This window comes from Hemiscyllium ocellatum, chromosome 9 (genome assembly GCF_020745735.1).
Source record: "Hemiscyllium ocellatum isolate sHemOce1 chromosome 9, sHemOce1.pat.X.cur, whole genome shotgun sequence".
In the NCBI taxonomy this organism is placed as follows: Eukaryota; Metazoa; Chordata; class Chondrichthyes; order Orectolobiformes; family Hemiscylliidae; genus Hemiscyllium; species Hemiscyllium ocellatum.
This window is the reverse complement of record NC_083409.1, coordinates 102,132,644-102,145,117: the sequence shown is the minus strand read 5'-3', so window position 1 is coordinate 102,145,117 and position 12,474 is coordinate 102,132,644. Positions and strand designations below refer to the sequence as shown.

Here is a 12,474-nt window from a genome sequence, read left to right as displayed (position 1 = left end):
TCTTTTGTTACAAATTTATGGCTTAAAATATTTTAGGATGTGATTTTCATACCCTTTCTCAGTTTTTGCACCCACCCACCTCCAAGTCACTATGGATTTTCCTTCATAGGAGCTTTGAGAAACGTTGGCTGTACTGGTCTAAGCAAGACAGTTAAAGTTGCCTAAAAATTACTGGTTTTGACATGGGTTCTTACTAGTTATTGTAGGTGAAGTGGCTGAACTCTTTATTGCAATGAAAGCTGGTATGTGCATTCAGGATAGTTGCATGTGAACTGCTAATTAACTTGAAGGCTGCAAAATTGACTGCACCACTGGCAAAATGATTCCCTGATTTTTGTTTTTCTTTAAATTGTTTAATGGAAATAGTGCTGTAAATGTAGACAGAGTTAAGTGATTCCACAACCAATGGGTCAGGTTGGAGCTCTGCATTTTTGCCACATCTAGTCTTAAGCAGTGGAGGGAAATTAAACAACTCGCTGGAGGAGGGGGCTCCACACACATCTCCTACCTTGATAATGTGGGAACACAGCACATCACAGCAATGATAAAGGCTGAAGCATTTGCAACAACCTTTAGCCAGAAACATGGTGTAAGTGATCCTCCAGTTTTTCCAGCAATTTCTGTTTTTGATAGAAATGAGGTGTGTCGGTTAGGTATATTAGTCGTGGGGAATGTAGAGAAATACGGCAGGGGAATGGCTCTGGGTGGGCTACTCTTCGGCGGGTCATCATGGACTTGTTGGGCCGAACAGCCTGTTTCCACACTCTATTGATTCTATTAAATACAAGAGCAGGTTAGGAGCCATGAATCCTGCAGCTACTACCACCGTGTCCTACTCCCAAAGGCTGTCCACCATCCAGAAGGTAGCACATCTCAGGAATGTGATGGGATATTTCCCACTCACCTGGATGAGTTCAGCACCAGCAACAACTTTCAAAGTTTGACACCATCCAGGACAAAGCAGTTCGTTTGATTGGCACCACATCCACAAATATCCCTACCCTCCATCACTAATGCTTAGTTAGTATTCACCACTTACAAGATGCATTGCTAAAATTCAGCAGGGTTCCTTAGCACTTTACAAATCCATGTCTACTTCCATCTTGAAGGACAAAGGCAACAGATGTTTCAGAACGCCACCACTTCTAAGTTTCCATCTGAGTGTCTCACCATCCTTACTTGGAAAAGATATCATAGTTCCTTCAGTATCATCAGGTCAAAATCTTGGAATTTCTTCGCAAATGGCAATGCAGTTGTACCTGCACCAGATGGACTGCGGTGGTGCAAGAAGGCAATTCACCACCACCTTCTCAAGGGCAAATAGCTATGTGCCATAAATGCTGGACCAACCAGCGATGCCCGCATCCCATGAATAAACTTTTTAAGACTAACTAGCCACTGGATCAAACAAAAATGCAAATATTACTTGTTTTTGTTTCTTAATTTTTGCTTTGAATTCATCGTCACTCTGCAATATTCACTCCTTAGCTGTTTGAAAGTACATCTGCTCTGCATTCTTTTTGGTGCAGGCTATGAAGTACTTATCAACTGCAAGAAGATTTATCTATGGTTATCTATTGTGATTGCAAGGAATGAAAATATGACAGCTCATTAATGATATATGTCCTGTCATTGATTCCTGTGATATCACACTGTTCCTTGCCTGCAATTAGGGGGGAACATTTATTACTACTCTTGTTTTTTCTCTGCCAACCAATTTTCTATTCATTACCCCCAATTTTTCATTTTGCACACCAACCTTTTATCTAAGTAAACCATGTTTTAGTGGGCGGCACGGTGGCACAGTGGTTAGCACTGCTGCCTCACAGCGCCTGTAGACCCGGGTTCAATTCCCGACTCAGGCGACTGACTGTGTGGAGTTTGCACGTTCTCCCCGTGTCTGCGTGGGTTTCCTCCGGGTGCTCCGGTTTCCTCCCACAGTCCAAAGATGTGCGGGCCAGGTGAATTGGCTAAGCTAAATTGCCCGTAGTGTTAGGTAAGGGGTAAATGTAGGGGTATGGGTGGGTTGCGCTTCGGCGGGTCGGTGTGGACTTGTTGGGCCGAAGGGCCTGTTTCCACACTGTAAGTCTAATCTAATGTTCAATGGCTCTTCCTCATCAATTGTGCTCAAAACATCCTTGAAGAATCCCTGTTGATTTGCCAAGCATGATTTCACTTTTGTGAATCAATGTTGATTATCCCTTCCTGCCACTGAGATATATAAGATGCTAAAGGGGATTGACAAAGTAGACATGGAGCAGATGTTTCCAGTTGGAGGGCAAACTACAACAAAATGTCTTAGTTTTAGGCGAAGGATTAATGGATCAAAACAGAAATGTGAAGGAATTATTTCCCTCAAAGCATCAAGAATGTGTGCAATTCACTATTGCACAAGGTAGTGGAAGCCAGAATATTTAATAAACTTGAGGAGGAAATGGACAGATTCTTAATTAGTAATGGATTAAAAGTTATGGGCAGAAAAGAGGAGTTGGGGTTGAGGTTAGCCATAAGTGTGTGTTTCATAGTGGAAAGGCTCAAGGGGCTGTATTGCCTACTCCTCCTAATTATAGAATCATACAGCCTGGAAACAGACACTTCAGTCCAACTCATCTGCATCAATCAGACCTCCCAATCTGACTTAGTCCCTTTTGCCAACATTTGTCCATATTTATCTAAACCCTTCCTATTAAAAAATCATCTTGATGCCTTTTAAATGTTGTAATGGTACCTGCCCTTTTTTCTACTCTGGCAATTCACTCCATACATACGCCACCCTGAACGTGGAAAAAAATTCCCCCTCATATCCTTTTTAAATCTTTCCCCTCACACCTTAAACCTATGCTGTCTAACTTTGGACTCCCCCACCCTAGGAAAAAGATGTTGGCTTTTCACCTTATCAATGCCCCTCATGATTTTATAAAACTCTGTAAGGACACCCCTCAGCTTTCACCGCTCCAGGGAAAAGAAGCCCCAGCTTTTATTTAACCCTCCACTCCCGGTGTTAGCCTCGCTGAAGACTCACTATCAACATCCTGAAGTTGTCATTGAAACGAAACTGAACCGGATTCACCATATAAAAACAGTGGCTACAAGAGCACTTGAGAATAGAGCAGCAAGTATGTCACCTCCTGACTCCTAAAGGATGCCCATCAATTACAAGATGCAAATTATGAGTCTGATGAAATACGTCACACTTGCCAAGATGAGTACAGCTCCATTAACACTCAAGAAGCTTGACACCATCCAGGACAGTGCAGCTTGCTTTGGCTCCCATCCACAAACATCCATTCCCTCCACCATCAATGCATTAATGTGTACCATCTACAAGATGCACTGCAGCAATTCACTAAGGCTCGTTAGGTAGTATCTTCCCATCCCATGACCACTACCATCTGGAAGGACAAGGGCATGAGATAAATGGAGCACAATCACCTGCAAGTTCCCTTCCAAGCCACTCACCATTCTGACTTGGAAATATATCACCATTTGTTCACTGTTGCTGGGTCAAAATGTGGAGTTCCCTCCCTAAGGGCATTGTAGGTCTCCTGACAGCACATGAACTACATTGGTTCAAGAAGGCAACACACCACCACATTCTCAGGGGACAATCAGGAATGGGCAATGAATGCTGGCAAAGCTAACAGTATCCACATCCAAAGAAAATAATAAAAACAAGCCACAATATGAGAAAATGTTTTCACATTGTGAGTGGTTAAAGTCTGAAATCCATTGTCTTAATATATGCTGGGGCAGGCTCAATAGAAGCAGCCAAAAGGAAATTTGACAATTATCTGAAAAGGAAGAATGTAAGGGGTCACAGGAAGAAGGCAGGAGTACCATTTTAGGCACGATTGGCCAAATGGCCTGCACTTTAACAATTCCATAATGTTGTAACTTCATAAACATGGCGAATTATACAAGCAGATTTTCAACAGTGCTTGTTGAGAAATTGTCATTTTTGTAATTAAAGCAGCACATTCAATTTGAAATATCAAAATGTCATGAATTCTTTACATAGTTCTTTTGAATTGCAATCAAATGCATAAAAATGTTCTAAGCTCTGTCTGTTTCTGAATAACAGCCGCACATCATCATCATTATGCTGTCCAGTGTTTTTTTTTGTTCTGTTTTTGGATTTTGTCTAATTCATTCTTGGAATGACTGTTGCTGACATCCCTAATTCCCCTTCAGTCGGTGATGATGAGCTGTTTCCTTGAATGAGTATAAGCCGAGATGGTGTAAGTGCACCATAGTGATACAGTTAGTCAGAGAAACAAGATTTTGGCCCAACAACACTGAAGAAAAGGTGATATATTGCTAAGTCCCAAAAATGTGGTGACTTCTTGTTATTGTTTTGTCTGGGTAGTTGTACTTTATGGGTATTTCTTTGCTTCTGCTGCACTCAGAGTCACAGAGATGTACAGCATGGAAACAAACCCTTCAGTCCAACCCGTCCATGCCGACCAGATACCCCAACCCAGTCTAGTCCCATCTGCCAGCACTTGGCCTGTATCCCTCCAAACCCTTCCTATTCATCTAACCATCCAAATGCCTCTTAAATGTTGCAATTGTACCAGCCTCCACCACATCCTTTGGCAGCTCATTCCATATATGTACCACTCTCTGCGTGAAAAGGTTGCCCCTCAGGTCTCTTTTATATCTTTCCCCTCTCATCCTAAACCTATGCCCTCTAGTCCTGGAGTCCCCGACCCCAGGGAAAAGACTTTGTCTATTTATCCTATCCATGCCCCTCATAATTTTATAAACCTCTATAAGGTCTCCCCTCAGCCTGTGACGCTCAGGGAAAACAGCCCCAGCCTATTCAGCCTCTCCCTGTAGCTCAAATCTTCCAACCCTAGCAACATCTTTGTAAATCTGTTCTGAACCCTTTCAAGTTTCACAACATCTTTCCGATAGGAAGGAGACCAGAATTGCACGCAATATTCCAACAGTGGCCTAACCAATGTCCTGTACAACCGCAACATGACCTCCCAACTCCTGTACTCAGTACTCTGACCAATAAAGGAAAGCATACCAAATGCCTTCTTCAATATCCTATCCACCTGCGACTCCACTTTCAAGGAGCTATGAACCTGCACTTCAAGGTCTCTGTTCAGCAACACTCCCTAGGACCTTACTATTAAGTGTATAAGTTCTGCTAAGATTTGCTTTCCCAAAATGCAGCACCTCTCATTTATCTGAATTAAACTCCATCTTTCATCTCTCAGCCCATTGGCCCACCTGGTTCAGATCCTGTTGTAATCTGAGGTAACCCTCTTCACTGTTAGCTGTACACCTCCAATTTTGGTGTCTTCTGCAAACTTACTAACTGTACCTCTTATGCTCGCATCCAGGGAGAAAATCTGTAAACTGTCTTTTGCCTGAAGTTATTTTGCATTTAATCATGCATTTTACAGTACTGCAATTAGAATTGCTCTCCGCTATTTTGTTCATTAACTTATTAAGACCAGAATTCGAAATGCCAATGATAATTCATCTAGTGATTTAATTGATATAAGTGGTGGTTTTAGTTGTGCGTTCCACAGTTAGACTAATGTCAAAAGTACCTCAGCTTTGCAGCAGTCCGAGAATTTCAGGGCATGTAGGGTTGAGGAATATGAAGTGCAATGTCCATTCTGCCTACTATTATGCAGCTGAGATTAGAACTGATTGGTGGGTGTGTGGCTGACTAAGCAATCTGACAAGTATTCTCTCCTGATTCAGGTTTACTTCTTTTGGGTCAAAAAAAATGTTCAGAAGGCAATTTTCTTTATATCCTGATGGAAATATTAAATGTAACCATCCGATCAGCCATGATATTCCAGAATAGCTAATTAGACAAAAGTAACTGAAGGACCTCCTCCAGCTCTGAAATTATATGTTTACATTGAGACTATTCTAAGAGCTGAAATAGCTGCATGTTTGGCTTTAGAGAGAGAACCTGAAGTAAGCTTCAAATGTTGGAGAGCTGGACTAGTGAGCAAAGTTAAAAATCACACAACACCAGGTTATAGTCCAACAACTTTATTTGGAAACACTAGCTTTCGAAGCTCTGCTCATCATGATCGCTTGGATGATCGCTTCGGTTTCAGAGATGTGAATTATAATTGATGAGCATCCATCTTCATCTCGTCCGTTGTGCAATCAACCCTTGAATAAAAATTGCTTGATTTCAACGTCTTAAATGACAATTATATTGCACGTAATGGCTCCTGTTAAGAGTCTTGAATGTTTTAATTGAAATTATTGGTTAATTTGAATTCGAGGCTAATCAGTAAAAATTACTACTTAATTTGAATTCGGTTTAATTCATGTAGACTGAAGCAACTAACTTTGTTTCATTGAATTTGATGAAGAATTTGAAAACTGCAATGATTCTGAATTATAAATTAGGCAGTGACTTCTGTAGCAGACACTTAAGATAAGTCAAATGCGGGAATCTTGAGGTTGCATGATGAATGATTCTACTCCTTCAACGAGTGCAATGAAATATATTCAATGACTCTATAACAGCACAGTCACTCGGAGGTTTACATGACTGCTTCACAGCATCAGGAAACAAGGTTTGATCCATTCTTTGGTGACTGTATGGGGTTTGCATGTTCTCTTTGTGTCTGTGTGGGTTTCTACCCACAGTCCACGAAGATTTGCAGGTTAGGCTGACTAGCCATACTAAATTGTCCAAAGTGTCCAGGGCTGTGCAGATTAGCTGGAAATTCAAAGTTACAAGGATGGGATGGGTCTGAGTGGGATGCTTTTCAGAGTGCCAGTGTAGATTCGATGGGCTGAATGGCCTGCTTCCTCAGCAAGGATTCTTTGATTCTATGACATGTTGGGTTATGTATCCATGGGTTAAAAAGCTGGAAAAACTTAAGGTTGGTGCAGGAGAAAGTGAGTTTTTAACTACGCTGTAAGTGATAGTTATTGACAAATCCCTCTGCCTGAAGATTAAAAAAAAATTCATTTAAAGTGTGCATTCTCATTTCTTCAGAAGTTGATTGTTTTTACAGATGTTTTTCTGAAAATTCTTTTTATCAAATTCATCTCTCTTAATCTTACCTTTCTATCCAAATCTTTGATTCCAAATCATGTACAAAAAGTGAAATAACTTATCCCCTTCGCTCAACATTGCCTGATTTAATCTTTGCATGCCTCGGTAACAAAGTTTCAGACTTGTAAAAGAGAAACCTGTTTGTAGAGTAATTGTTCAAATGTTTACTTTTTACTGCCTACTTTATCATAGTGTTTTGAACTGAAGTCTTAAAAATGTCACTTGCATCATTGTTGATCAGCCTTCAAGCCCTGAACGTTTTTTCCACAGAGAGAGCAATTGCAAGACATGAAGTAAGAGAAATTGAACAGCGCCGCACAATGGACAACCCAAGACAAGACCCAGGAGAAGAAGAGTTGGATGACATAATCATCCTTTATAATCGTGTACCGAAGACTGCCAGTACTTCTTTTACAAACATTGCTTATGATCTGTGTGCAAAAAACAGGTACCATGTCCTGCATATCAACACAACCAAAAATAATCCTGTGATGTCTTTGCAAGATCAAGTGAGTCCTAATTCTTGATAAATATGTATTGCATTCTTTGTTACATTTGGGGCAATTATTCATCATATCTAGTCATACTTTTATGTTTTGGTTACTTATTCACCAAGCTATATGAAGAGAAGTACCTTAGAGTGAAGATTCCATAAGCTCTTTATAAAGGATTATGGATAGAATTGCATTATATTTAATCTGACTACGGGACAGGGCCTTTCTATTGTTCATCATGTGAAATGCACCAAGATGAAGTGCTGATCACTTTATCTACTTCATAACTTAATTCTGATGAGTCTAGCAATTGACAATTGACTGGTGCAAGCATTTTCAACTCTCAAACTTTAACCATGTGTGAAAGTTATTTTTTACATTGTATTTGCGTTTATTTAGAAATTATGAGCACATGGCTGCTGTTGTGAAATGTGTATCTGTTGCTCTATCTTGTCAATTTGGAGTAAGTTTAAGACCAGTAACTGTGAATTGAAAGCAAAGGTTATGATCCTATATAAGAGCAATGAGAGCAGTTCATCTAGATTTTACATAGGAGTTATGTGCATTCTATCCTGCCAAGAATGTCCAACTACATTGATAGAACCTGCCAGACCAACCTGTATTTGAGCTAGAATACCAGGCTGAGTAGGCTGGGACTGAGTTGCACAGTCAGGATTCTTATTTTTTGAGCATTGCTACATTTTTTTTGCTTAGTTTTATGTATTTTTCCATCATTTATCAGTTCGCACTTCAGCTCAGTTAAAAAAAAGATAAGGCTGATTGGAGAAAAAACTTTGCATCACGAACAGAATGATACGTGGGGATATATAAAATAACTCAAATTCTAACCTACTGTTTCTTCAGGCAAGATTTGTAAAAAATGTTACTACGTGGAAAGAAATGAAGCCAGGATTTTATCATGGGCATGTGGCGTATCTGGACTTTGCCAAGTAAGTGATTTAGTTCATAGGAATTGGTTCTCTGAATCAGGTACGCTAAATTGTCTATAAATTCTATGTGTTGCCTGAGCCTAAATGCCTTTATATTTAATGCAAACTAATTCTCTGTGCCAGATAACGCTGTGGTTTCTTTTAGGAATTGTTGTGAATTTATATTTTAAAAAATGCTGTGGAACCTGGTCAGTATCTTTGTTTTCCAAAAATAATACTCTCCTTGTTAGTGCTATTATGACAGCAACACAACATCCAAATGTACATGCAGGTGTAAGCATAATTCTGTGCAGAAACCCAAATGGTAAATAGAATATACATGTTCCAGCTGCCCTCTGGTGGTTAATTCAGTATTTGCCTTGCCTGAAAATTATGTCTGTAGCTTCCAGTATATGAAGATAGATAAAGAGTTTATGCATTCGAATTTTTTTTTTATTCCTTCAACAGAAGCTAGTGTGAAAGAGAAGTATTTTTCACTCTAACAACATTTATAAAGAATATAGAAACATGCTTGATGTATTTCCTTGACTCCTCTGATCCCCTAATGTTGGCTGACCTACTGTGCTTTTCCAACACCACCCTTTTTGACTGATTCTCCAGCATGTGCATTCCTCATTTCTCCTAGTTGCTGTTAACCCACAATGACGACTACATTTTAAGTTTTAGAGTTTTTATTAATAGGACGTCAGACTATATTTCGAATTCACATTTCAGCAATAAAGAAATACAAATAATTAACTTTCTGTCCAGATCCAAAATATAGAATAATAGCTCAGGCAGCACATGAATGAATACAGTAAAAGTAGGTAATTTAGCCCCAACATTATTTGATAAGGTTGTAACTGCAGCTGCACGTTTCTTCCCTGCACCTCTGCAACCCTTGACACACTTGTAAGGTCAAAAATCAATTTATGTGAGGGCAAACAGCCATGGGTAATTGCTGTCTGCTGAGCATTGAGGGCATTTATGCTTTCCTAAACCCTACGTACTGCCGGCAGCCCCATTTCTACCAGATCTTTCCTTGCCACCCCCAGCCTTTTGTCCCCCTGGTTCTTTCTACTCCTCTTTCCCTTCCTCAAACTTGCCCTCCAATTCCCTCTTCTCTTAAATTATCAGCTGACACAGCCCAATAAAATATTGCTATGTCAGACCATTAAAGATAAAAGCAGGAAAGAAACAGGAGCCACTTGGTTTTAGCTCCTCGTATCAAACATAATGGAAGCATATACAGTACAACTGATCCTTGGAAATCTTCCCCACCTATCCTGGGGAATGACACAAAGAAAACTACCTCACAATCCCGCCAATCAATAGATTTGTCATTTTCACAAAATCGTACCTAATAACTAATGTCTTAGATGTCTCCATTACCGTTTCTGGGCTTATTTTGTTCCAACAGCAGGACAAATCAAACTGAGGTGGAAACGCGGTGATGTTTTCAATTGATAGACTGGGTTTGTAGCAGCAGTCTCAAATACCAAGATGTGAGAGTATTCCTTCCTTGACTTCATCTCACCAACCTATCTTTGACAGTGTTGGTAAAAGTGGCTACCGACAGAATTTCACTTCACATTGAGGATGTCTTCCATTGTATCATGCTAGTGAGATTGTTTGTTTAAGAACAGATCCAGCAGCTCAAAGCTGGGCATTCTTAAACCTCTGAGAGTCCCAAGCAACATCAGCAGAACTGTGTACCATCACAGTAGCTCAAATTTCAGAATGTTTTAAAATTGAATTCAAATTTGACCATCTGTCATGGTGGGATTTGAACTCCTGTCCCAAGTCTGGGGTTCTGGATTGCTGGTCTGTTGATATTACCACTAAACCCTCCCTCCCTTTCTGACTCCATCACCTCAGCTCTGATTCAATGTAGTCTATAGTCACATATGTTTGGAATGCTATCAGGCATACCTGAAAGTCAGGTGAAGATAAAACACAAGTTTATGCAAATATTGATGCTTCAAAACTAAAATTATAGATAGAACTAAGCAATTCCACAGCAATACATTGAATCATTGTTCTATCCTTTCATATTCAGTTGTGAGTGGGGATAAACAAGTAAGCAATCGACGAGAAGATGGGGCTATATAAACATCCTGAGTACGCTGAGCAGATTAATTCTAATCATATTGGTTCAGATGGTGACTAAGTCAACCCGTGGATTTTATTTATATTGAACTTGCAAGCCCATCGATACATCAGTACATATAAAGTAAAATATCCAACAGGAACTCAACTATTTTAATCATCCAGCTAAGTTTTCAGCCTGGAACTTCAAAGAACTACTAGAACTTTCCTCTCAAGTAGCAGATAACTTGCTCTAAACGTTTTCAGTTCTGAGCTCATTATCATTTGATTTGTTTCATCATGTGCTGGTGCACCAGCAGATGGCAAAGTTGTACCACATAAACTTTTGTGCCCAAAACACACAAGCTCATCAATAGAATGAGATAATCAGTAACATTTAAAATGCTATAAGTATTTGCATTCGTTCAAGGTAATATCAACTAACTGAGACATCATGTCTATAAACAGGTTATTTGATGGTTTTTAATTTACTTAAACTAGTGATGCAACCTGCCTACATTGATCTGCAGCATCTTAATTACATAACCGCCTATTAAACTAATTATACAATATATAGATATTTATAATGACTCCTCCATTATTGTGCTACTTTTCCATATGTAGATAACACGCACTTTTATTTCCTTTATTTTTGGACTATGGACTAATAAAGGAAGATGCAGCCTTGAACCAAGAAAACACATGTCTGTAATTTTAAAGATGTTTGCTGGAACACATTGTATGTAACTTACAATGTCGCATTTTCATGGAGCAATGAGAGCAAAAGCAGACCACACAGAGCTGATTGGTTCTGAATAGAGGTCATTATGATTGGCTCCTGGCCAGGTGACCATTCCTTTTGTGGAGCCAAGAATTGTCCAGTCTGCAAAGACAGATCTCAAAAAATGTCTTTGTCTTTCTGTCTGTCTGTCTCTCATTTAAAAGAGAATTTAGAAGTAATAGCGTTACATTAAGTTAATGATTCCTATTACTTAATTGCCATTAGTTCAAGATGCTTTAGTTCATAATAAACAGGTATTTTTTTTCAATGCTCTGAGAGAAGAAATTCTCCATCTTAGTTTTAAATTGGTGCCCCTTTACTCGGAGGCTATGCCCTCTGATCCTAGACACATTCATGAGGGGAAACATCCTCTCAGTATTTACTCTGTCAAGCCTCTTAAGAATCGTATATTTTTCAAAGAGATCACCTCTTGTTCTTCTAAATGCCAAAGAGTGTAATCCCAACCTCTCAGTGCAAACCTCTCGTGAGCTCCTGAGGATTGATGACTTCATTGGTTGGGTCCAGTGCTGGTGGCAATGAAGCGGTGGTGGAGGGGCATCACAGCAAATTCAATGTGATGGGCTCAGCAGCGAGAGAAACGACTCTGATGTTAGTTGGGCTGGCACAAGTGGTGTCGAGGCAGTAGCAAAGAAATATCAGCTCAGTGCAAAGATGGCACCTGAAAGTCAGTGACTTCGATGTTGGCTGGATCAGGTGTAGATGGCGGCGAAGTGGTGGCAGTGCAGGCATCGTTGAAGGTGATAAGCTGGCTCAGAACTGATTACTTACTTCAAGCTATATCTTTTGTTATTTTACATATTCTTAAATTATTCAAAATGCAATTCTATTGTGGCAACAAATGAAAGTTTTTCACATTTTTGTATTCTTACTGTAAAATACAGATGACAATACAATCTAAATCACATCACCAGTACCTTGTCTAGTTGCAATAAGACTCTTACTCGTATACTCCAGCCCCTTTGAAACAAGGAACAACATTCCATTAGTCTTCCTGACTGTGCTGCACCAGCTGTTAGTTTTGTTTCATGCACAAATCCTCTTGTGTTGCAGGTTCTTGTAGGTTCATTCTATTTAAATAATACTGTTTTTTTTCTCCCTTCCAAAATGTTC

At 39.6% G+C, this 12,474-nt stretch overlaps 1 protein-coding gene across 1 annotated transcript in view; it reads left to right on the top strand.

Annotated features, from left to right (window-relative positions):
• Positions 1-12,474, top strand: part of LOC132819184 (heparan sulfate 2-O-sulfotransferase 1) — a 221,292-nt gene that overhangs the window by 141,113 nt on the left and 67,705 nt on the right. Inside the window, exons 2-3 of the mRNA XM_060830621.1 lie at positions 7,322-7,560; positions 8,410-8,495. Of these exons, the coding sequence (XP_060686604.1) occupies positions 7,322-7,560; positions 8,410-8,495 (325 nt within the window). The remainder of the gene's footprint in view (positions 1-7,321; positions 7,561-8,409; positions 8,496-12,474) is intronic.